At 45.9% G+C, this 22,986-nt stretch overlaps 1 protein-coding gene across 1 annotated transcript in view; it reads right to left on the bottom strand.

Annotated features, from left to right (window-relative positions):
* Positions 1 to 4,116: 4,116 nt before the first annotated feature.
* LOC138516122 (TRAF-interacting protein with FHA domain-containing protein A-like) overlaps positions 4,117 to 22,986 on the bottom strand; it is a 43,173-nt gene continuing 24,303 nt past the window's right edge. Inside the window, exon 2 of the mRNA XM_069630979.1 lies at positions 4,117 to 5,109. Within this exon, the coding sequence (XP_069487080.1) occupies positions 4,517 to 5,095 (579 nt within the window). The 5' untranslated portion in view covers positions 5,096 to 5,109 and the 3' untranslated portion in view covers positions 4,117 to 4,516. The remainder of the gene's footprint in view (positions 5,110 to 22,986) is intronic.

Raw genomic sequence — 22,986 nt, 5'->3', positions numbered from 1 at the left:
AGGGATACTACTGTAGCCATGCTCTCTGAGCCACTATTATCTGAACGTGTTTCCGGCCACCCTTGAAACTCTCGAACTATAGCATATCATAAGTATATTGTGCCTCTGGGCCACTACTAGACCACCTTATAACTGTATTGTGCCTTAAGGTCGTTTACAGACTATTTTAATTGTGTTGTGCCTTAAGGTCTCTTACAGACTATTTCAAGTGTGTTGTGCCTTAAGGTCTCTTACAGACCATTCAATTGTGTTGTGCCTTAAGGTCTCTTACAGACTATTTCAATTGTGTTGTGCTTTAAGGTCGTTTACAGTCTATTACAATTGTGTTGTGCCTCTTGGTCGCCTACAGACCATCTCCTGTCCCTGCCAACTAGCTCATAGGGAACCCACTCTGGCAGCCAGCACCACCATCATGCACATCAGCGTGCGCCTTCTATTGCACTACCTCCTTACCACACATCTGTCCCTACTCACTCAACCACCCAAGTCAACCACTCCTACCACTGAGGCTAATAACCTGGCCTGCCCTTACCCACTTGACCTAGCGTCACCCACCATGACCTTGACACCCTCACCGAGTCCTTCAGTAACTACCATTGACGCTCACCACCCCTGCAACCAGATTAACCAATACCTCAATGACCCAGCCCTCTGGCTCAAACACTTTGCCACAAAACCTACCCCCAACCAACCCTGCCCTCTCACTCTCAGGAACACGAGACTAGGCACCAGATTCCGCATTCGTCCTTCCCGCACCAATAATACCAAGCAAGCCCCACGCACTCCACCCAGCCCACCTTCGCCCACCGCCACTTGCAAAACTAAGACCACAGGGGCTAAATTGCCTGTGTTCAAGTGTGCCCTCATCAATGCTAGATCTCTCACAGCACACGCTCTTGACATAGCCGACCTTATCACCACTGCCGACCTTGACTTCATTGCCATATCTGAAACCTGGCTACATGCCGCCTCTGGCCCTTCTCTATCCTTGGCCTTACCGCCTGACTATGGCATCACTCGCTGTGACCGCTCCTCTACCCATACTAGAGGTGGCGGCGTGGCATTCATCCACAAAAACTCCCTTGACCTAAGAGTGGTATCCGAATCCAAACTTGAATCAGCTGAACTGCTGACAATCAAATTACTACTGACACCTAACCAAACGGCCACCCTTCACCTTATCTACAGGCCTCCAGGGCCGGCACCCACCTTTGTCAGTGAAATTTCCACTCTTCTTCTTGACAAAACAAAAAACAACTCCCAAACAATCATCTTAGGTGACTTCAACCTTGGTAGAGGTGACCCTAAGGATCCTGTAGCAACTGATCTGGAATATGCTCTTACCGACCTTGGCCTCACCTTGTACATACAAGAACCGACTCACATCAAAGGCAGGACCATCGATTGGTTAGCCGGTTCCAATTGCAACATCCAGGTCCTCAATAACTCCCCTTGCTTATGGTCTGACCATCACATCATAACATTTAACATTGAAGCTACCCCGCGAGCCCTAACACCCATAGCCCCAGCCCTCCCCACCCGTAATAAAAAAAACATAACAAGAGAACAACTCCTCCCTCTGCTACTCCCCTCTCTTAATGCGGCGACCAACGCCTGTTCTGATCCCACCTCCCTAGCAGACATCTACAACCAAACGATGCTCACGGCCATTGACACCATAGCACCAATTAAAACCAGGAAGGCTAAACCACGAGCACATCTCAACTCATGGTTCACTCCACAGCTAAGAATCCTCCGCAAAGCCAAACGCTGCGCGGAAAACCGTTGGAAAAGCCACCCTTCTGATGAGCATAAAGACGGCTTCCTTCTCGCCTCCCTCACTTATAAAGACGCCATCATCACTGCTAAAAAAGAATCGTTTAATAATCGTATCATGCAAGCCGACTCTAATTCCAAGGAACTCTTTAGAGTCCTAAAAGAGCTCGAAACCCCAGTCTCCCCGCCAGACACTTGCACGAAAGACAGCAAATGGTGTTCTAACATTCAAGCAGCCCTTCTAAATAAAATCTCTACGCTCCAATCTAAAATAAAGAAAAAACAGGACTGCCTGAGGCGGGACAACCGCTCATTCTCCCCCACTAGGCCCACCTTCTCCAACTCTGCCAACATCAAACCTTTCACCTTCGCACCGCTTACTGTCACCGAAGTAGAAAACATCATCCTCAGGATGAAACCTTCCAACTGCCAAGGTGACCCGTGCCCAGCTCCCATCATTAAGGACTCCGCCCATGACCTAGCCCCATTCATTACAACATTCATTAACTCATCCTTTGAAACAGGTATTGTCCCGGACAACCTTAAAGATGCCTGGGTGATCCCGCTACTAAAAAAACCGTCCCTTGACCCTAGCATACCCACGAACTTCCGACCCATCACTACAGTACCATTTCTGCTGAAGATACTGGACCGTGCAGCTTATCTGCAGATCCAAAACTACCTTGAATCTAACAATCTGTTAGGTCTACGACAATCCGGATTTCGGCCCAGACATGGGACCGAAACGGCTTTACTAGACCTAAAAACCCAGATCGAAGTCCTGAAGGACAAGGGCAAATTAGCATTGCTATTACTCCTCGACCTCTCCGCCGCATTTGATTTGGTTAACCACCAGATCCTTTGCAGGCACCTCCACTCTGCTGCCAACTTCTCTCCCTCCGCAGCGGCCTGGATCAAATCCTTCCTGAGTAACAGATCTATGAGGGTCTTTGCACCTTCCGCTGCCGCAGCTCCCTCCCCTATTCATTGCGGTGTTCCTCAGGGTTCTTGCGTGTCACCTACTCTTTACAATATCTTCACGAAACCACTCTTTGATGTGCTTGATTATCTGGGTGTCTCCTACACCAACTATGCGGACGACACCCAGATACTCATTCCCATTTCTGGTGATTATCTTGCTGACACCAAGGCCCTCAATGACGTCTACTTGGTCATCCAAGCCTGGATGGCCCAGCACCAGCTATGTCTGAACGACGATAAGACGGAGCTACTTATCCTGGGTACTTCACAACGCCTTAGCAAACTTGAGCCATCCTATCAGTCATTCACCATAGACGGCAACTCCATACAAGTCTCGAAAGACACTAAAACACTAGGCTTTTACCTAGATTCCACCTTATCCTTGTCAAGACAAACTAATGCAGTCAGGTCCACCTCCGCCTACATGTGCAAACTCCTTTCAGCCTGTAGACCTTTCCTCACAACCCACAATAGCGTCACACTAGCGAGAACACTTATCATGGCAAAAATAGATTACTGCAGTGCTCTATATTTAGGCACTAGCCAAGAAAATCTATCCAAACTCCAAACCACCCAGAACAATGCAATTCGAGCGGCCCTGAACATCCCTCGTAACCACCACATCTCAGAAGCCAGAACTAGCCTTAAGTGGTTACCCGTGAAGCAGAGAATTTCCCTAAAAACACTGGCCCTCACGCACAAATGCCTAGCCAACAAGGCTCCGATCTATCTCTGCAGTCGGCTTTCGCGCCACTCCACTGCCCGTCCACTAAGAACTGCCCAGACTAACTGCCTTACTATCCCCAGGTTTAAGCTCCAAAAAGCCGGAGGCACCAGCTTCCCTGTCCTAGCATCCAAACTTTGGAATACCCTCCCCGCTGCCATCAGAGCTGAAGACTCCTTCAACACCTTCAAGAATAAAACCAAATCCTGGCTCTTTGACCAGCAATTGTTGTTTCAGACATTTGTCCTACTTACCCAGCCCGCCTGTTCCCTTACATGATTTCCGGGCTGCTACCCTCCTAACTTCTTCAGGGATACCTCCTCTGCTGAGCCTAGGGTTACTGTACCCTGTGTAATATTTGTAATTATTAAGTTTGTTTTTTGCTGTTTTGACACACTTTTATTGTAATTTATATCCCTGTATGTTCTTTTCTTGCAACCTTGTACAAATTGCGCCCTGATGCCCTTGGGCCTGTTGGTTTGCGCGTTATAAATAAACAAATACAAATACAAATACATTGCACTTTATTCAGTCTGGAAAGGTGTGGAAAAATGTCTGGCAGTATACAAACCTGGGCAATTCGCAGTGGATGTTCCTGACTCGAATAAGTATCAATGATTAATTGAATGGAAACATTTTATTGTGTTTTATTCAAATTCCATTTTATTGCTCACTTTATTTGTATTTCTATGGCATGGCAAATATTTATGTGATTATGTTTGTACTAATAGGTTTGTTAAAGTTCTAGGTAAACTATTAAAAAATAATTTAAAAAAAGATATGTGAATCATACATGATGTGCGCTTTTTTGGTGCGCATACATTTGCTTGCATTCAATAGTTCTTTGAATCAGACCTCTTGACTATTTATTACATCATCCAAGGTCACATCCCCCATAACATAAATTAACAATACAGTAAAACGACATGAAATGCAAAATACCAGTTCTCTGCTCTTCGCAAAGGAACTTGGGCAATGCAATGTAGCGGTTCCACAGCATGCGACTTAAGCTTCAAACAGTCTTCCTCAAGACCCTCAAGGTCTGCTTTCCTCCACTTCCTCTGCAGTTTCAGCTCTGGAAAAAGGCAATCTTGCATTCAGGCTAAGCCTCTCGATGCCATGTTCAGGAATGGGGTGCATTGACGGCTCAACGTAAAGCTCCTGCAACAGCGACGTTGGCATTAATTCAAAATAGGTCTCAAAATCTTCCAAGGACTCCCCTGCATCCCGCTCCACCAAGAACTGAAAATCTGCAAAGCGGAACATGCACTTGCTGGGGAGTTCCATTTTGTTGAGGTAGCTCAGCTCCACATTGTCCACGAACAGGTTGGTCCTTCTGCTCAAGTTCTTTACCTCAAAGCTCAGCTCGGAGATGTTGAAGGGCCTGAACACCTGCAGAACAAACTGCACACGGGAAGCACGTCTGTCCCACAGGACATAACGGCAAGCACTGATGTCCCGTCCAAACATGACCGCCACATCTGTTTTGTGCTTCTCCTTGGTTAAAAAGGGAATGGATTGAAAGACTTGCTTCTGTATATTCTGAGGATGGTACACCTTCATCCGCAGGCACGTCAACCTCTCCTCCGTCTCTGCATCATTGAAGTTGGCCATGAAGACAGGGAAACCTGTTCATGAAGGCAAATGGTTCAGAATTGAGTTCATCATGTCTACAAACACGAAAAAGTAATACATGGAAACGCATGAATCTATCATAACTTCTGACAATATTTCCTGGCATCCCTTCATTTAATTGTTGTTTACCCCCACCCCCAGGGCATTACAGAAGGGGACCAACAATATGCAACTCGGTATGGCCTCTGCCCCCATGGAGAGCTGTCCAGTTCAATTAACTATGCCACATCCCCTCTACACAGGAACACAAGTAGACAGTGACATGTGTTTGCCTTATCAGGGAAGTCCATCTCGACTCCACATGCAAAAATAACAATGAATCCTTGTCTGGGCATTCTCTCTTCCACTAAACAGCAAAAGGTTATGGCTGAAAGACTTTGAATCATGTGTAATCATTGGTAATTCCTTTGTGCACTTTTCCATTCAATCATTAATTAAGCCTACCCGTATCACTGCTGCAGATCGACCATAACATCCCATCCATGAACATGTTGGACTCATTTTAAGTTAAATGCAAATTGCATGCTGGGGACTGCCAACTTTATTACTTACGCTTAGACGGCGGGGTTTTATAAGGGATTCCTTTGGATACTGTCTGCTCATTAGCAGGTGCAAATTCAACGCGGATTCCATAGGAATCCATTGGTTGTGCTCCTACATGAAATTTCATCCGGGCGTAAAATAAGGTGCTCTTCCAAGAAGGACGACGACTGCAAGGCGGAGCTGCACACTCAGCTGTGATCCCTTCTACCATCTTGGAAGGGCATGTAAATGCCCCAGAGTGCAAAAGCAAGGTGTAAATGGCTAACACCTTGCGTTTATGCCTTACTTTTGCACTCCACGTCCTTTAAAATGACCGACTAAAAGTGGTTGAGTATGCCAAGGGCCTATGCTGCAATTCCCTGATGATCATCAAACATGTCCGGGTTTGCTTGCAGTCTGTGCAGGCGGGATGTGACTAAGCAACTCCTGTCTGTCCCTACTGTGGTAGGACCAAGGCTGATTTCCATTGCTGTCCTTCAGCTCTATAATGGACGGAGAGGCAATAGTTCAATACAAAGCTGCCAAAAGAAATAACTATTGGAAATTATTAGTTAAAAACATCACACCAATCACTTTTAGTCGCTGTTAGTCACCAACATGGTTTCCAAACCATGGTGCCAAGTTTCACCTCACTGATGGTGCCAAAATATGTCTGAACTGGTGTGTGAAAGCATCCAATCCAACGCCTCTTTGCTATAATTCTATGTCAAGACCGGAGGCTCCCATTATGCTTCTCTTTCTTTTAATTAATTATATAAGAAAGCTCAGCAGCAAGATATTTTATATGCACTAATATAACAAGGTCATCCCCAAGTGCATAGTAAAAATATGTAGTATGAAACTTGTTCAAATATGCAAAAAAACAGTTCAATATTAACATAACAAAGTAAAAGTCCCATGAGTCTCCAAAGGTCATTGATGTCCTTTTTAGTCACGTGGTACTGTCCCTCCAATGAATGCCCAGATGGTGCCATAAACAGTCCTGAACAAGAAATAACTTCCTCTTTCTTTGCTGCTCACAGGAAGAGATAAGTCATTTCTTATTCAGAACTGTTTATTTGCAGTGTTGGTTGATGTTTACTATAACGCTATTTGAATGAACGTTGGTTATTGTGGTAAGTAGAAGCGATCGTATAATTGCCTCAGATAATTCAAGGTGTTTTTTCTTTGTCACTATTCTCTTCGTTGTTCACCGACGCCAGCTGCTTCCTGCTGACGTCGGTGTCAACGGAGATTAACGATCGCTTAATTTTGCTTCGTTCAGTTTCAAGCAGCGGCGAAGAGTTGGAGCGCACGCGTTTATTTTTTCATTTTATTTTACATTTTCTCTCGCCTCCCCGGCCCGGTGTTACTCACGGGCTCCGGGGAGGGATACGCGCCTCACGAGAGCGTGATGCCGCCGCAAGGCACCAGGGGGAGATCTCGCTCTCCCTGGTCCTTTTCTCAACATTTCGAACATTTCCGTTGCGAGAGGAACGGTGAATGCAATTGCGAGCGCCGGAGCAAGAGAAAACTGCTGATTTTACACGCTTATTGTCGAATTAAAAAAAAGAAAAAAAAAAAGAAGAGGAAGCTAGCAGTTTCATAGCATATAGCTTGATCTGCTTAGCCCTCAGCCAAATATTGAATGTGTGTAATTTCCACACTGGATTTACTTGAATGAAAATAAGTTTGGCATAATTAAAACATCTGGGCAGTGAGAGAAGGCTGTCAAGCCAGGATACATTTAAAAAAAAGAAAAGAAAAAAAAAAGGGTAAGGTGTTCATTGGATTTAACATGGCAGCACAATATTCACCTCAACAAGACCAGGAATGGTCTGAAGGGGAAGAAGAATATTACATTGATGAGGTGGCAATGCAAAGGAGCCTACATAAGGTCCTAGGGTCCACTATTGGAGACAGTATACAAAAGGCAGTAACTGATATGGTCCTGCCAATACATCAGCGCCTGGAAGACATGGAGGAGCGCATGAGGGAACATTCTCCTAAGAGATGGAAGAGGACCCAGAAAAGGAAACATCTTACCCAAGGGGGAAGTAGTCCGGCTCGTAAGGGCAAAAGCTCTGTGACCCCCCGAGCCAAGTCATTCCGGCCACAGCTGCCTTATCTGACGCCTTCTCCAGGCTAAAACAAGCCATCATGACCAGGAAGGTAACCCCTTCCTTCGAAAGACCCTCTACCCCCGAGGAAGAAAACAGGGGTGTTAGACCCTCGAGCCCGGAGGAAGGAAATCAGGGCATCATAGATGAAGTAAATCCAAGATATGATGATGAATCTTCACATTCCTCTTCAGAAGATGAGACCGAGAATTGGGATGCTAAACCCACAACCTCGGGGAATGAGGCAGTCCCCATCCCCAAGGGAAATCCCGGGGAACAACACCCTACCGAGGGGATGTTCGACCCAGAGAATTTGGTACATCCCTGGTCCACGGACTGGGAATCATCAGTCAGAACAACAGATTATATGTTTAACAGGCTGCGCAAGCCTCTGGAAAAAGAGATAAGAGCGAGGCTCAGAGCAGAATGCCCACGCCCCGAAATACCACACAAAGTGGCTATGACGCCAGAACTGTACTCTAAAATGATTACTTTCATGGCAAAACATGTGAAAGACCCTAGAAAGGGTATAGAAAGAGCCTGGAAATCCTGTCAGGATAAATTATTGGACGTGGCTGGTCCTTTGGCAAAAATATTGGACCTAGCCGAGGAGCTTCCACCTCCTCAGCTTCGATCGATCCAGGTTGGGCCCAAAGAGCCATTTGCCTATTGGGAAATGCTAGCTGCGCTATTTCCACAGAGCGCAGGAAAGGCATTCTATATAAGATTGATGCAAAGCTGGCAGAACTAGCAAACACAGAATCCGGCGCCGCCGCGCAGGGGTTACTATTTGGCGATCCTTTTATGAAGGAGATGTCCAAGTTTGTCGGCACTTTTACTGCTCTAGATAAAGCTCAGGCCACTATCAAGAGAGTTTTCTCCACTAAGGTTTTCACCAGGGCCGGCAGAGGGCGAGGTCGCTCTTCCGGCCGTTATGCATTCGACAGGAGACCTCATTACCAGCAACAGAACACCTGGCAAGATCGTGCTGCCACATTTTTCCCCTCCAGAGGACGTAACAGAGGCCGCAACTGGAGGAGAGGACCGAGGAACGGTGCACACCAACCCACAGGTCAGTCTAATGATTGCAGCGCCAGCGCCACTCACACCTATCGGGGGGAGGCTAGCATTCTTTTCAGAAGCCTGAGATGTTTTATCAAGAGACGCCTGGGTCAGGGAGGTAGCGCGCGGCCTGCGACTGGAATTTTTTACAGAACCTTTCCAGTTCAGTGCCCCTGTTCCTATAACAATGTCAGAGCTAGATCAGAGAGCGCTAGAAAGCGAGATTCACAGTCTATTCCAGAAGCGAGCGATCTGATCTTGCTCGACCCCAGGTGGATTCTTCAGTCCAATCTTTCTGGTGCGCAGAAACGAGAAAGTAAGGCCTGTGATAAACCTGAAAGCGCTCAATGAATTCATAGTCTATCGTCATTTCAAGATGGAAGGCATCCACATGCTCAGGGATCTTCTCAGGCCAAACGATTGGCTAGTACGTTTAGATCTCAACGAGGCTTACCTTACGGTGCCAATTCATCCGGAACATGTAGGCTACCTAAGGTTCTCTTGGAACCACAAAGATTGGGAGTTTACGAGTTTACCATTCGGGCTCTCTTCAGCTCCCTGGGCATTTACAAAACTATTAAGACCCGTAGTAGCTCACTTAAGAGAACGAAGCTTCTGCCTGATAATTTACCTGGACGACATTATTCTTATTGCTCAATCTCAAGAGCTAGTGCAAGAACAAACCAAGCTGGCAGTAAATTTACTTCCCACTCTTGGCTTTCTCATCAACTGGGAGAAATCTATCCTTTGTCCTTCCAGGAAGCTAGAATTTCTCGGGTTCATCGTGGACACCCAGAGTTCACAGCTTCGCCTTCCAGCTGCCAAGATACATTCGACCAAAAGAGAAATTCGCAGGCTCCTTCAGAGAGATTTAATCTCACTAAGAGAGTTAGCAAGAGTAATAGGCCTTCTGTCCTCTTCCATTCAAGCAATCTTTCCGGGTCCTTTACATTACCGGGAATTGCAAAGATTGAAAGGTCAACACCTGAGACGCAGTCTTTCTTATTCTCAACAGTTGACACTGTCAATTCAAGCGAGGACGGAGCTGAATTGGTGGCTATCACACATGGAGGCTTGGAACGGCAGAGCGATCTTCGGTTCCACTCCAGATATCATCATAGAATCAGATGCCAGTCGTTCAGGATGGGGAGCAAGATGTGGCTTGGCGACCACTGGAGGGACCTGGACTCCGCATGAGCTGGAGATGCACATCAATTGCCTAGAACTTCTCGCAGGTTCTTTCGCAGTACGCTCTTTTGCCAGGGACAAAGTGAGCTGCTGCATTCTGCTGAAAATGGACAACGTATCTGCCGTAAGATACATCAATCATCTAGGCGGTACCAGGTCTCGTCCACTAGCAGAGCTCGCCAAAGATTTCTGGCATTTCTGCTTGGATCATCAGATTTCAGTTACAGCAGAATACCTACCAGGTCTCAAGAACGTAGTAGTAGATTGGCACTCCCGCCATTACTCCGATTCCAGCGATTGGACTCTAGACAGGAACATATTCCTCCGTTTACAGCGGTACTGGGGCCCGCTGTCCATAGACCTGTTTGCGTCTCGGCTCAACACGCAGCTCCCAATATTTTACAGCTGGAGACCAGATCCGATAGCTTCAGCGATAGATGCATTCCTACAGCCTTGGACACAGGGGATTGTCTACACGTTTCCCCCCTTTTCCATGATAGCGAGGACCCTGGCGAAGGTCCGTCAGGACAAAGCAGAACTAGTCCTCATAGCCCCAGTATGGCCTTCTCAGACTTGGTATCCAGTTATTCTGGAACTTTCCATGGATTCCTCAATACTTCTACCCCAGTATCAGGATCTCCTGTTAGATCCTTGGGGTCAAGCTCACCCCCTGCTAGTCTCCAGGTCAATGACACTAGCAGCTTGGAGGATTTCAGGGCAAGATGGAGAACTCCAGGAATGTCCACCAAAGCTATCCATCTCATTGAGGAAAGCTGGGCCCCAGCTACACGCAAATAATATTCCAATTCCTGGAATACATGGAGCACTTGGTGTCAAGAAAGGAACTTGCATCCAGTTTCAGCGCCTCTAGAAGGGATTTAAAATTTTTTGGCTTCCCTAGTAGAAAGGGACCTTGCGTACAGAACAGTAAACGCATATCGATCAGCAATCTCCGCAGGTAACAATCTCATCCAGGGAGCTCCAGTTGGAGAACATCAACTGGTTTGCAGATTGTTGAAGGGTATCCGTCTTACGGTACCCCCCGTCTCGTTATAACAAACTTTGGGACGTTAATAAAGTACTCAATCTTTTCCTTTCATGGCCGGCTAACGAGGAGTTATCACGGACGGCACTCTCCGGCAATCTTACTACATTGCTTTGTCTCATTTCTTTCAGGAGAGTATCGGACGTTAGAGCTCTAGATCTAGACGGCAGGTCTTTTACCCCTGACGGTATCGTCTTTCATATTAAAAGAAGAACTAAATGTGATTCACGAGTGATCTCCTATCCAGCATTTAGGGAACAACCCAAGCTATACGTAGTGCAGTGCTATTCGCAAACCCCACAAGGCAGTCTCAAATCCTACTTTAGCCCGCTGGTTACGCTGGACGTTAACTGAAGCTGGGATCGATACACTCCAGTTCGGAGCTCATTCAGTCAGAGGCGCCATGGCCTCCAAAGCCTTTCAGATTGGCGTTCGTCTGGAGGATATCATGAGAATGGCCGATTGGGCAGGCGAATCAGTCTTTAAAGAATTCTACTTAAAGCCAGTAGAACAACCTGCTTCGATAGTGGTAAGTAAGCTTTGAACAAGCATAATGGGAGCCTCTGGTCTTGACATAGAATAAAGATTTTCCATAATAACTTACTAGAAAGTCTTGATTCTATTAAAGACACGGAGGCGAGCATTATCCCACCCGTCGAAGAAAAGCATATTGTGTAATGCTTAAGAATGACTCTGACATTATTTTAATCTCTCGAGCTGACTTCAGATGTTGTGTACCAATAATAAGATGCTTTTCTCCCACCCCTTTATGGGAACTAGGGTTGTCATACGCAAGAGCTAATATGTGTTCTTTTACTCTCCTTGACAGCGTCCGCAGAGAAGTCTACCTGATGTGCGAGCCAACAGATTCTGCATCTGGTTAAATGAAGTTTACATCGATTATCAGTATCAGCAAGTTCGCAGCCTCGAAAGAGGAAGTTATTTCTTGTTCAGGACTGTTTATGGCACCATCTGGGCATTCATTGGAGGGACAGTACCACGTGACTAAAAAGGACATCAATGATCATTGGAGACTCATGGAACTTGAAGTGTTTTACTTTGTTATTTTAATATTGAACTGTTTTTTTGCATATTTGAACAAGTTTCATACTACATATTTTTACTATGCACTTGGGGATGACCTTGTTATATTAGTGCATATAAAATATCTTGCTGCTGAGCTTTCTTATATAATTAATTAAAAGAAAGAGAAGCATAATGCTCGCCTCTGTGTCTTTAATAGAATCAAGAATTTCTAGTAAGTTATTATGGAAAATCTTTATTAGTCCCTACAAGGGGCGTGGCTATGCTCAGGCTTTGGTTCAGAACCTGCGGTGCTTAGTGTCCAAAGCTGCACCTCATCAGTGACATTCAATGATGTGGATTTATTTTTGATATCAGAACTCCTTTTTGGTGATAGTAAAAGGGTTTGGTAACTAAAAAGGGACATGTGGGAAAAAAACACAGAACAGGTTATCATGCCATGTTCTTCCTAGAGAGGGGCGCCTGCGACCTTTTTTGTATTTTTGCAAGGAACTTGGGGTTGGTCACCCCAAATTCCCCGGGGGAACCCAGATGTGGACCCCTTGCTCACTGTGCTGATGAGGCCCAGCAAGGCTGAAACACGTGTCTGGGGTTGCTGTTGGTACTCTTGTTCAAAGGAGGTTTGCCTGGCATTTTGGTGCTGGACTGCCCTTGTGGGCGGGTCAAGGACTGATATGCAAATTGATATTCCTCCTTTGTGAAAAGAACAGTGAGCAAAAAGCGATGGCTCCGTACTCTCAAAATTGGAGAAAAAAAACACAGACCCAGTTATCATGCCAGGTCCTTTCTAGAGAGGGACGCCTGCTACTTTTTTTGAACTAATAAGAGACACCCTCTCAAGGGTTAAACACACCTCCTGTGTGTGTGGTTATTTCCTACAGCCATTATTATTGACTGGGCCATATGTTTCATTTTCAGAAAGCTGCTGAGGTTTTCCCTATCACCTCAGTTCAAGGTCCTTTTTCTTGCTGGCAACCACTCTAGGGGCGCTCTTAGTGATGTTGGTACCCTATATTCTCTTTACCTTATAGGGTGCGCGGCCGCCGACGCATTGGAGAACAAAGGTGGTAGTATATCTTACCCCACTCCTCTTTTGCCTCATCCCTATAAGTGGAGTTAAGCAAATATTCAAAGCAGGCTATACCTGTACGTTTAAAGGCTGTTTACAAAAGGTGCCTTTGGGAGAAGACAACTATTCATTTCACAAAGCTGATTTCATTCGATTTTTAATCCTTTGCCTTTGTGATTACTTTTTCGCTTTTGTCCAAGCTTTTTCTAGTGATGCCGATTCCTGGTACCGTGCACTAAGGACTAGAATTAGTGGAACCAGGGTTGTGCCAGGGCCTCCAAGATCCTCCGAATGCCCTTGAAGTGTGGAGGTCAGCATTGCCATATAGTGTTCTTTAGGCCCTTTCTGCAAATCCCAGGTATATAATCTGGGAATGCCAAACCATCAAGTGTACGCTGTTTCAAAAGGTGAATGTGAGGAGCCACATTGGAGAAAGAGAATAGGGAAGAAGGAAGCAGAAGCCACTACAAGAGTCAGATGTGTACAAGCTCTCCAAGCGGGGGGCTACGCTCATGAAAGGCGTGGGAGAAATTGAGCTGATGAAGGGCATCATTTAACCACTGTGCAAGCTCAACTAAACTACCATAGGAAGAATGCCTGATGTACCCCAATATCCCATAATAACAGACATCCCAGGGCAAAGACGTGCAATGTACAAATAAGTCACTGAACATATGCATGTTAGAGAAGAGGTTGAGCAATATGAAGGTGACACCCTTGGGCATTTCGAAACCTAACAGCTGGCATGAGACTTGTTGATCCTTCGAAACTTGGCACATATTTTATATTTATTTATTGGACATTTATAAGGCGCTTATACAACAAGACAGTGTTTCAACGCGCCACAAGGGAAGGGAGCAAGGGAGCAAATAAACAATGAAACGGACAATGAATAAAAAGAAACAGACAGCGGTCCTACTAGGCCTTGTGACATTCATAGCGTGCAAGTGCAGTGAAAGAAAAAGGAAAAGGGGGGTGTGGTGGGGATAAGTGCTATTAGGGTCCCCTATGGGTGGAAGTGCCAGAGGTGCCCCTTGGGAGGGTAACAGGTAAGTGCATGCGTGAAGACATCCCAGGTGAAGAGGGAGATCTACCACCCATCAGGTAAGTGCAGGGTGGACGCAAACCACCCGACAAGCAGGTGTGGGCCCGAAGGGCAGTGTAGGGGGATGTGCTGGGGGCCAATATGCAGAAGGCCAAGGCACTATTGTACTCTTGAGGGACCTGGCACCCAAATTAAGTCAACAGCTCTGCCCTGAAATAATAGGCATTAGGACCTGTAAAACTGTGTAACTGAAAATACCAAATGCCCCCACGAGAATGTGCATTGAGGAACTCACCAAGTGATAAGTGGATCTATGTGATTTCATGCATTTATGGTATTTAGAGGTCCCCACAACATGTATATGAATATGGTTTGTATTTACAGACGCAGCATCAAATTCACAGAAAGAATATAGTTTGTCTGACCCGTTTGAAGGAAGTCGGTTTTTCTTTTTTTAAATAACGCTCCTGCCTCATTTACTATGTGCATTTTACACTTCACCAAATCACATCTTTAGGGTATCACTCCATATTGCTATACGGCACTGTTGAGAGGCTACTTTTGGACCTCTAAAATGTCTTCTTATGGAGTTTTGTGCGCGTTTTCTGTTACGTTACTTAGCTTTTAATGCACAATTTGTACTTCACTGATTCCTACTTTCAAGGTGTTTTTCCTGATCGGTATCATCAGTATACTCTGCTGATAGAGAGGGGCAGCTTTTGGACCTCATAAATGTCATCTGATAGAGTTTTAAGTGCTATTCATGGTGTGTTATGCTACGTACCTCAGCTTTCAATGCAAGTTTTAAACTTCAATCAATCACACTTTTAAGATGTTCCTTCTCATCGGTATACCACTCTGATAATGGGTGACTACTTTTGGACCGTTACAAGGTCATCTTATGAAGTTTAAACGTGTTGGTTATGTTATGTTGTGTTACACTACCCAGCTTCTAATGCACATTTTGAACTTCACTGATCCCATTTTTAAGGCGCCCTTTATAGCAGGTATATGCAGCTGAAAATGAGGGACTGCCTTTGGACATTTAAATGGCATCTTATAGAGTTTTAGATACTAAACATGTTATGTTACGTTTCTCAACTTTTAATGCAAATTATTCACTTCACCATTCCCGCTTTTAAAGTGTTCAACCTCACTGGAGCACTCAGCTGATAGCCTGAGGTTACTTTTAATGAAAAGTATATTAAAAAATAAAGCTATATAGCTAAACATAACATGTATTTTCAGTTTGCATGACTTTCTATATATATGATGCCCTGTCTTTTCTGTGACCTATCTTTCTTTGTGTGTGGTCTTTCAATGCTTCTTTCCCGGTGTCTTGGTTTCCCATAGATTCTCCGTCTCTGTCTTTCTGTGTATGTACTCCTGTTGTTTCTGTGTCAATGTTTCTGTGACTTTGAGTTCCCGCCTTTCTGTATCTATGTGCCCATGTCCAGAGACGTTGCTAGAGGGTGCAGATAGAGTTGAGGAGGCTATAGCCCCGGGTCTTTTGGTTGTAGCTCTGGATAGAAGCTCAGGGGCTTTTCTGGACCTAGCAACACCCCTGCCCTTCCATGCACTTATGGATTGTATAGAAACAAACAAATGCGGGGCTTGATCACAGCAAAGTCACTGGGCCTCATTATGAGGTTGGCGGTAACCCGCTGGTGCTACCGGCAGGTTGCCGCCATCCTTGTAACACTGTTTCCGGCACCTAATTTGCAAGTGCCACCAGAACATTACAAATCCCAGCGGACCGGGAAGCTAGGTGCCGTAACATGTTAGTCCCCATTCCCGCGGAGTCCAATAGGACTCTGCAGGAATGGATACATGGAAGCACCGGCACCATTGCTAACGGTGCCGGTGCTTCATGAAAAATCTGCCTGCAAGGGCCATTGCGCCCGGCAGGTCTGACCCTGCTGGGCGCAGCGGCCCCGGCAAGCAGACACATAGGGGATCATTACGAGTTTGGAGGTAGCCATGGTGCTATTATTGCCATGGCTGCCTCCAAACTCGTGTCCGGGTTACTTGAAAGGGGATTTACCGGGTCATTCCAACCTTGGAGGACCCAGTAAGTCCCCATTTAAAATACCCATCCCCATTCCCATTCGAGCCCCCATAGGGCTCAATGGGAATGGGGAAGGAGCTAATTATTAGCCCTTTATTAGCTCCCTGGTCCCTTAGCGGTCCCGCTAAGGGACCTCGTAATGCGGCGGTCAGGGGTTAACGGCACCAGCATCCTTACAGGCGCTGTTAACCCCTTACCGTCACACTCATAATGAGGCCCACAGTGTGGAGGTCCGGAAACAAGGGTGCCAGTAAGCTTACCGGCACCCTTATTTCCGACTGCCCCTACTGTAACGAGGCCCACTGTCACAGTATGATAAACCATGTGGCCACATACCGAAGTACCTGACTCGTTTTCCAGATAAATCACGGAGGATGGGTTTTATAAGGGTACGTCTAAATATAATTAATAAGGGGGAAATTAAAGCCATCAGGGATAACGCTGAACCCAGACACTACAGCTGTAACATATGCAATGAAAAAGTTCCTCAATCATTAAAGCACATTCTTCTAAAATGTAGGAATACCTATGAAACAATGTGTAGAATACTAGGGAGGTTTGTTGATAAAGCTGATTGGCTATGTACGGACTCATTTTGGAAAAGGCTAGTTTCAGGCCATGAAACAGGATGGACAATTCAAGTTGTGGAAGTTCTGAGATGTCTGGGCTTCCTAAGTAAAAGGAATCAAGGCGCTGGTAATTCTTAATTGTCTTGATTTTCTTCTTTTTTTGTACAGAGAACTGTCCTTTTTTTTGTCCAGTGCCTTTTAGAATAATTTTAATGAACCTTAATTGTAAGTGTTAGTTTTAAATCTTAAATGTATATATTTATGAGTTTAATATGTGTTTTGGGAAATGTTATAAGTATGTACTTTGTTTTATTGTTTGTTTGTGAAAAGTCGCTAGTATTGGCTAAATGTAAAGAAATGCTGTCACTTTGTGCCAGTGGCTGTCCGTGTCCCTGTCTTTCTCCGTGCCCCTGTGATTCTTTATCTCGGCCCCTCTCGTTCTGTTTTTGTAGCCCTGTATTTCAGTGCCCCTGTCTTCCTCTGCCTCCCTCGTCCTATGTACCCCTGTCCTTACGTACCCATCTCTTTCTGTGTATGTGCCTGCATCTTTCTGTGTCTCTGTGCCCGTGTTGGATCGTGTCATTTAGGGGTCACCAGCGGCCGCACTTGTGACCCCTGAGCTCTCCATTGCTACCTCTGTGGTCTCCCTTGCTAGCCCTAAAAGAAGTGTTTAAAGTTTTTTTTTTGTTTTACAAATTGAAGCTCCTGGGCTGTGGCCAGTGACATGTGGCCTTTTGTTTCTAGTGTGGCGGATTCTTTGTTCTGGCTTCTTAAACAAACATGGGGTTCCACAAGTGTAGCACTTTGAGCAGTGCCCCTAAATAAGAAAGAATAGGAATAACAAATGATTTGTCTTTCTCAAATTCTATACATATTATTTCAGGTACACTTCAGGGGTTGAGTCACTCATTTAGTCTGTTCTTTAGTAGAATGAGCATCCATTTCAGACAATGCATTTTGCTTTTCGCAAGTTGCAGTTATAGCATGTTTTTTTCTGCTGATACATATGGCGATCCATTCTTGTATAAAATGTTTATCCCGTTACAATGATAGTGTAACCATATTTTTCATAGTGTACTTAGGAACAATGCTATGTGATGCCACTTCCTGTTTTGTCAAGGGGTAGAAGGTGGTGTTCCATTGCTTCCTGTGATGTCACTTCAGGGTGGGGTCAAATGACATCACTTCCTGTGATGTCAATAGAGGTCAAGGGTCATGTGATTTCACTTCCGCTACCCCAGGCATTTTGGTGAAAATCATCCCTGTGTCCAAGTTCCCTTGCCTTTCTGTGGCACTGTCTTTCTGATCCTATGAATCAAGCTCTTTCTGGTGTTTTGCTCGTGCCTTTCTGTCTGTGTCCATGTCTTTCTGTGTCCTTGTCTGTGTATGCCTATGTGCCCTTGTGTTTCTATGTCCCTTTCTCTTTGTCCATCTTCTTGAACGTCCATCTTGTCATGAATATGTCTCCCAGCCGTCTGCCTGGGCCTCTGTCTTTCTGTTTCAATGTGCTGCTACTGGCACGTCCCTTCGCTTCTGTGTCGGTGCCCGTCTTTCTATGCCTCTTTCACTTTATATACTCATTACTCTCCGTAGCTATAACTCTGGCCTTCTTTCTCTTTTGCTGTTATACCGTACTTATCGGCTGCTGGGGCTCACTTGTTCTGCTTCGAAGTCCTTGTGCCTCAATCTCTCTATGGGGAGCCTCTTATTTCTCTCTGCTCCCCTCTGTCCCCACCCCCCACCAGCCCCTTCCTCTGTGGTCCCTCTCTTTCTCTCTACCAGCACTGGAATGGAAATGGTTTTCTGAATGAACCCTCTCCTCGTTTGAGGGGAGGGTCGTGAGGAAGAGGGGGTGGGGCAGAGGGCATGGCCCCAGGGTAGTTCACGCAAAACACAGTATCTCTTAACATACCCCAACCCTGGCCATTTGCATAAAAGCAAAGAGAATTATGGGAACATAGGAATGCCCACAATTTCAGATTTTAATACATGTCTGATAGTGATTCATCAAGAAACTCATTTGAGCGAGTAATGGAAGTTGGACTCTGCTCTTTAATTTAGTCACAATACTCACTCAAACAAAACATGTCTGCAAATTGCAAGACTTATCTACCACTTGCCAACATGACCCATTCAAATCTGTAGGTGGTTGTCCGGTCCTGGTTTTTTCTTTGCTTTTTGGGACTTGCAGTCTGAGTTTTATATTTATTTTTAAATTTGTTTATTGGCATTTCTTATTGTTACAGACATAACATCGTATCAGAATTGCATACCAATAGTAACGGTTGAACACAACATATAACCAAACAATACAATTGAACTGCAGTGTTCTCCGGCATGTAGCTCTTGTTCCAGTTAGGTGGGTGCGGTGGGTGTCTAGTGGGCCCAAGTGGAATGCCAGGGAGTGAGGCGAGGTGGAGAGGAGGGCGGTGGAGAAGCGTGGGTGGTCTATGTGCCGCACTACTCAGGTAGGTTGCTCTGAGGATGAGGCGTTGGTGGTCTGCAGGGTTGTTTGTTCAAGGCGGTTTATCGTCTGAAGGGTGAAACAGATCTCGTGTCAGGTTTTTCCATGTATCCAGTGCCATGCTTGCGTCATCTGGGGATCTGAGGAGTCCATCCTCCCAGCCCTGAGTTTCTGCTTCTACCCATCGTTTCATTTCCCGGTGCCATGTTAAGTGTTGTGGGCGGTTTGCCCGTTTACAGGCCATAGCAATGGTTCTATTAGCTAGCACGCAAGCCAGGTCCATGAGTTTAGTTGCATGTTTTATCTTGGCTAGACGAGGGTACGTGCCCAACAGGCATTCTTTGGGAGACCAGTCGCATCTCATCATGCCGGTTGACCTGCATGTTTGCTCGACTCTGGCCCAGAGGTGACGTGCCCTGGGGCAACTCCTGAACATGTGCCATAGGTCTGCGTTTTCTGATTTACACCACGTGCACCTGTGAGAAGCCTGCTTGTTACACTGGACTATTCTATGTGGAGTCATATATGTGCGATATAGCATGTTAAGTTGTATCAGCCTAAACCGGGCATTCCTGGATACTTCCTTAGGAAACATCAAAGCCCTCTCCCATTCTTTTCTGTGATCTCCTGTCCTATGTCCTGTTCCCATCTGGTTTTCAGATCGGCGCTGCGGGGGTTAGGTCAGTCTGTTGGTTGGCTGTATATTTGGGATATCAGTCTCCAGCCGTCCCCCAGGTTGTACAGCAGTGTCAGAAGGGGGTGTGCCTCAGGTTCTTCAGGCCATTCGGCCCACTTCATATGTGCAGTGCACTTGGCTCGTTGGTACCATAACAATTGTCCGCACGGCACACCATCTGCCACCTGAAGCAATGTGAAGTCTCTGAAGTTGCCTTCGTCGTACATGTCCCCCCATGTGTAGACCCCATTCCTTTCACAGGATCTGATCTGTGCTCGATCAGTGCTAGATTTGCATAAGTCTGAAATCATCGGGACCTCAGGGGAGTATGAGTGTTTTAGGTGTAGTAGTGCCCTGGTTCTAAGCCATATTTGCTGACCTAGGACCGCTAACATGGGTGGATTGCTTAGGCATATCTGTGGTGCCCAGATGAGTTCTTTCAAGCGTAGGGGACTTATTAGATGCTGAAGCAGTCTGGTTTCTGCTGTGGTGTCGTCAGATAGCCATCAGGCCACAAAACTTAGTTGTGCGGCCATGTAATACCATTCCAAGCCTGGAAGTTGTATGCTGCCTGCCCTGTAAGGTAGTGTCAGTGTGGACAACGCCAACCTGTGGCTGCCAGCCCCCCATAAAAAGCCTTTGAAAATAGATTCAAGTGTGCGAAATAATGAGGATTTGATGAAATGGTGGAAGTTTTGGAAGGGGTAAAGAAATCTGGGGAGGACTATCATTTTGATGATTGATGCCCTGCCCATCACTGACAGGGGGACCTTGGACCAGAAGCCAACTGACTTGCGCAAGGTTTTCAGTGCGACTCCGGTGTTATCTTTGTACATCACCTGTGGGGAATGCATCACAGTGACGCCTAGGTACCTGAATGAGGTTGGTTGCCACTGAACTCCAACCTCAGAGAGATCCTCTATATTCATACCCGTAAGGCCTGCAAGCGCGAAGAGGCAAGATTTTTGTCTGCTAAACCGTATGCCAGAGACGCCGGAGAAATTGTCTAGTACCTCCAGCATGCAAGGCATGTTTAAGTGGGGGTCTCTGACGTAAAGGAGTACATCATCCGCATAAAGTGATATTATGTGATACTCCCCGCCTAGTTAATGCAGTCTGAGTTTTATAATGGGAAAAGTGGACTGCAAATCCCGAAATGCAAAGAAAAAAACAGGACTGGATATGTATGTACAGATTGCATTTGGGTCATGTTGGCAAGTATGCAATTTGAAAAGCTGATCAACAGAATGTGAGACTTTGACTGTTTCTGCATTCAGTATCCCATGCCGAGTAGCGCCAAGACCAACTTTGCTCGAGCACTGTTCTGTCAGTTCCACCCTAATTACTACCTACCCTGTTCTCTACCACAAACCTTTCTGAGTTTGTGTGCTCTTCTTTTCTTGATGTATCTTGCTTACAGACAGGCTCTGGCAGTGCTGGGAATGGGCAAATGTACAGGGGGAACTCCCGCCCTACCCTCATTGTGCAGGGGAGGGGTAGCAGGTGCGGGGAGGTCTTTTGTCAGTAGTGTGATGGGACCAAGGGCAGAGCTAGGTGTTGAATAATGTGGGTACCCTGAATATAGGATGCTGGCTGCTTTGCATAAAAACAAAGTGCATTTTGGGAACGTAAGAATGGCCTCCAATTTATCAAACATGTCTGTAATAGTAAATCAAACTGAGCATCGAACGCACACTTGGAATGGTGCTCATTTCATCTGTCAGAATAGTCACCCTGACAGTAAAATATGCGCAAAGCACGAGACCTAAATATAGCTTTGGACTGTTTCATTGTTTGAGTTTGGGCTGTCCTGGTGAGCAAACAATGACTTTCAGAGGTAGTTTCTAAAGGTTGCATATCGCGCTGGCACTGAGAGCCGAGATTCACACAGATTTCAAACGCACAGCACACTTTAAGCACACAGCGTTAAGGAGATTTGCGGAACTCCAGTGTAGACAGCTCCATCAACTTGGGAGGGTGGGTTTCATCCTCGGGTCTACACAGAATGGCGCTTCAGCAAGACACATTTTGTCAGAGTGCAGCTCTGTCTTGTTCCGGCCCAATTCCTCCTTTGGGCTCTGAGCGAGAATGCACACCAGGCAAACTTGTGGCTCCCGTTGCTGCACTCCCGAAACTTTCTGTACAGTAGCGAAGGGTTGCAAATGAAGATGTAATGAGATGTCAGCAGGAGGGCCAAATAAAAGAATTACAGGAGCAAATGCAGAGCGGGCATGTGTACAAAGTCTGCTCTGCCATTTGCTTTCGTTGATTTGCGCACACCCAGTGAAAACGTATGCACAGCCCGACAAAGCAGCATGGGAAGGTGTGCACACGCAGTGCCATGTCTAGGGTTGTGCCGGGGGGGGCGGTTGCCGAGGGCGCACAAGGTTGGAGGGGCACAAAAGAGGCAAGTGTCAATCTGCCCCCTTGCGCTACTGAGAAAGGCGCACCATAAACACATCCATCATTGATGTGCAGTGATTATCAAAAGTGTGAAGCATGCAGGCTGAAATGTCTGATGGGAAGGCGGGCCTGGTGGTTTGAAGTGGAATTAATGTACACACAATGAAATAAAGCTGTACGTTGCGAGGCCGGGGGCAGACTGGCCTATTGGCTGTTCGGCCGCCGGCTGAATCAAAATGGGCCTGGGATGGCCCTGGGGCTAGTTTTAAAAGCCACAGTGGAGCTGGTTTTATAAGCCACATTAATATCCATCATAACAAAGTTACTTATACAAATACAACTTGAGTTACAAAAATCAATTCCGGCTCATGAATGGGCCAGAATGGATCTTTGTAACTTAAGTTGTACTTGTGTAAGTAACGCTGATGCCTGCCGCCAAATCACTGCACAGCGGTACACGGATGCAATGATTACAATGCGCACACAGTCAGAGAACGTTCATCAAAGAAAAGTTTACATTTAGTTACTAAGTGTTCACTTTGCTTTGATGAATGCATGGGGCACCAATAGCATGAGGCTGTAATGCTGCCAGAGG

The sequence above is a fragment of the Ambystoma mexicanum genome, chromosome 6q, assembly GCF_040938575.1.
Source record: "Ambystoma mexicanum isolate Mex_15411 chromosome 6q, UKY_AmexF1_1, whole genome shotgun sequence".
Taxonomy (NCBI): domain Eukaryota; kingdom Metazoa; phylum Chordata; class Amphibia; order Caudata; family Ambystomatidae; genus Ambystoma; species Ambystoma mexicanum.
The sequence above is the reverse complement of the archived record's forward strand: the minus strand, read 5'-3'. Positions and strand labels throughout refer to the sequence as shown.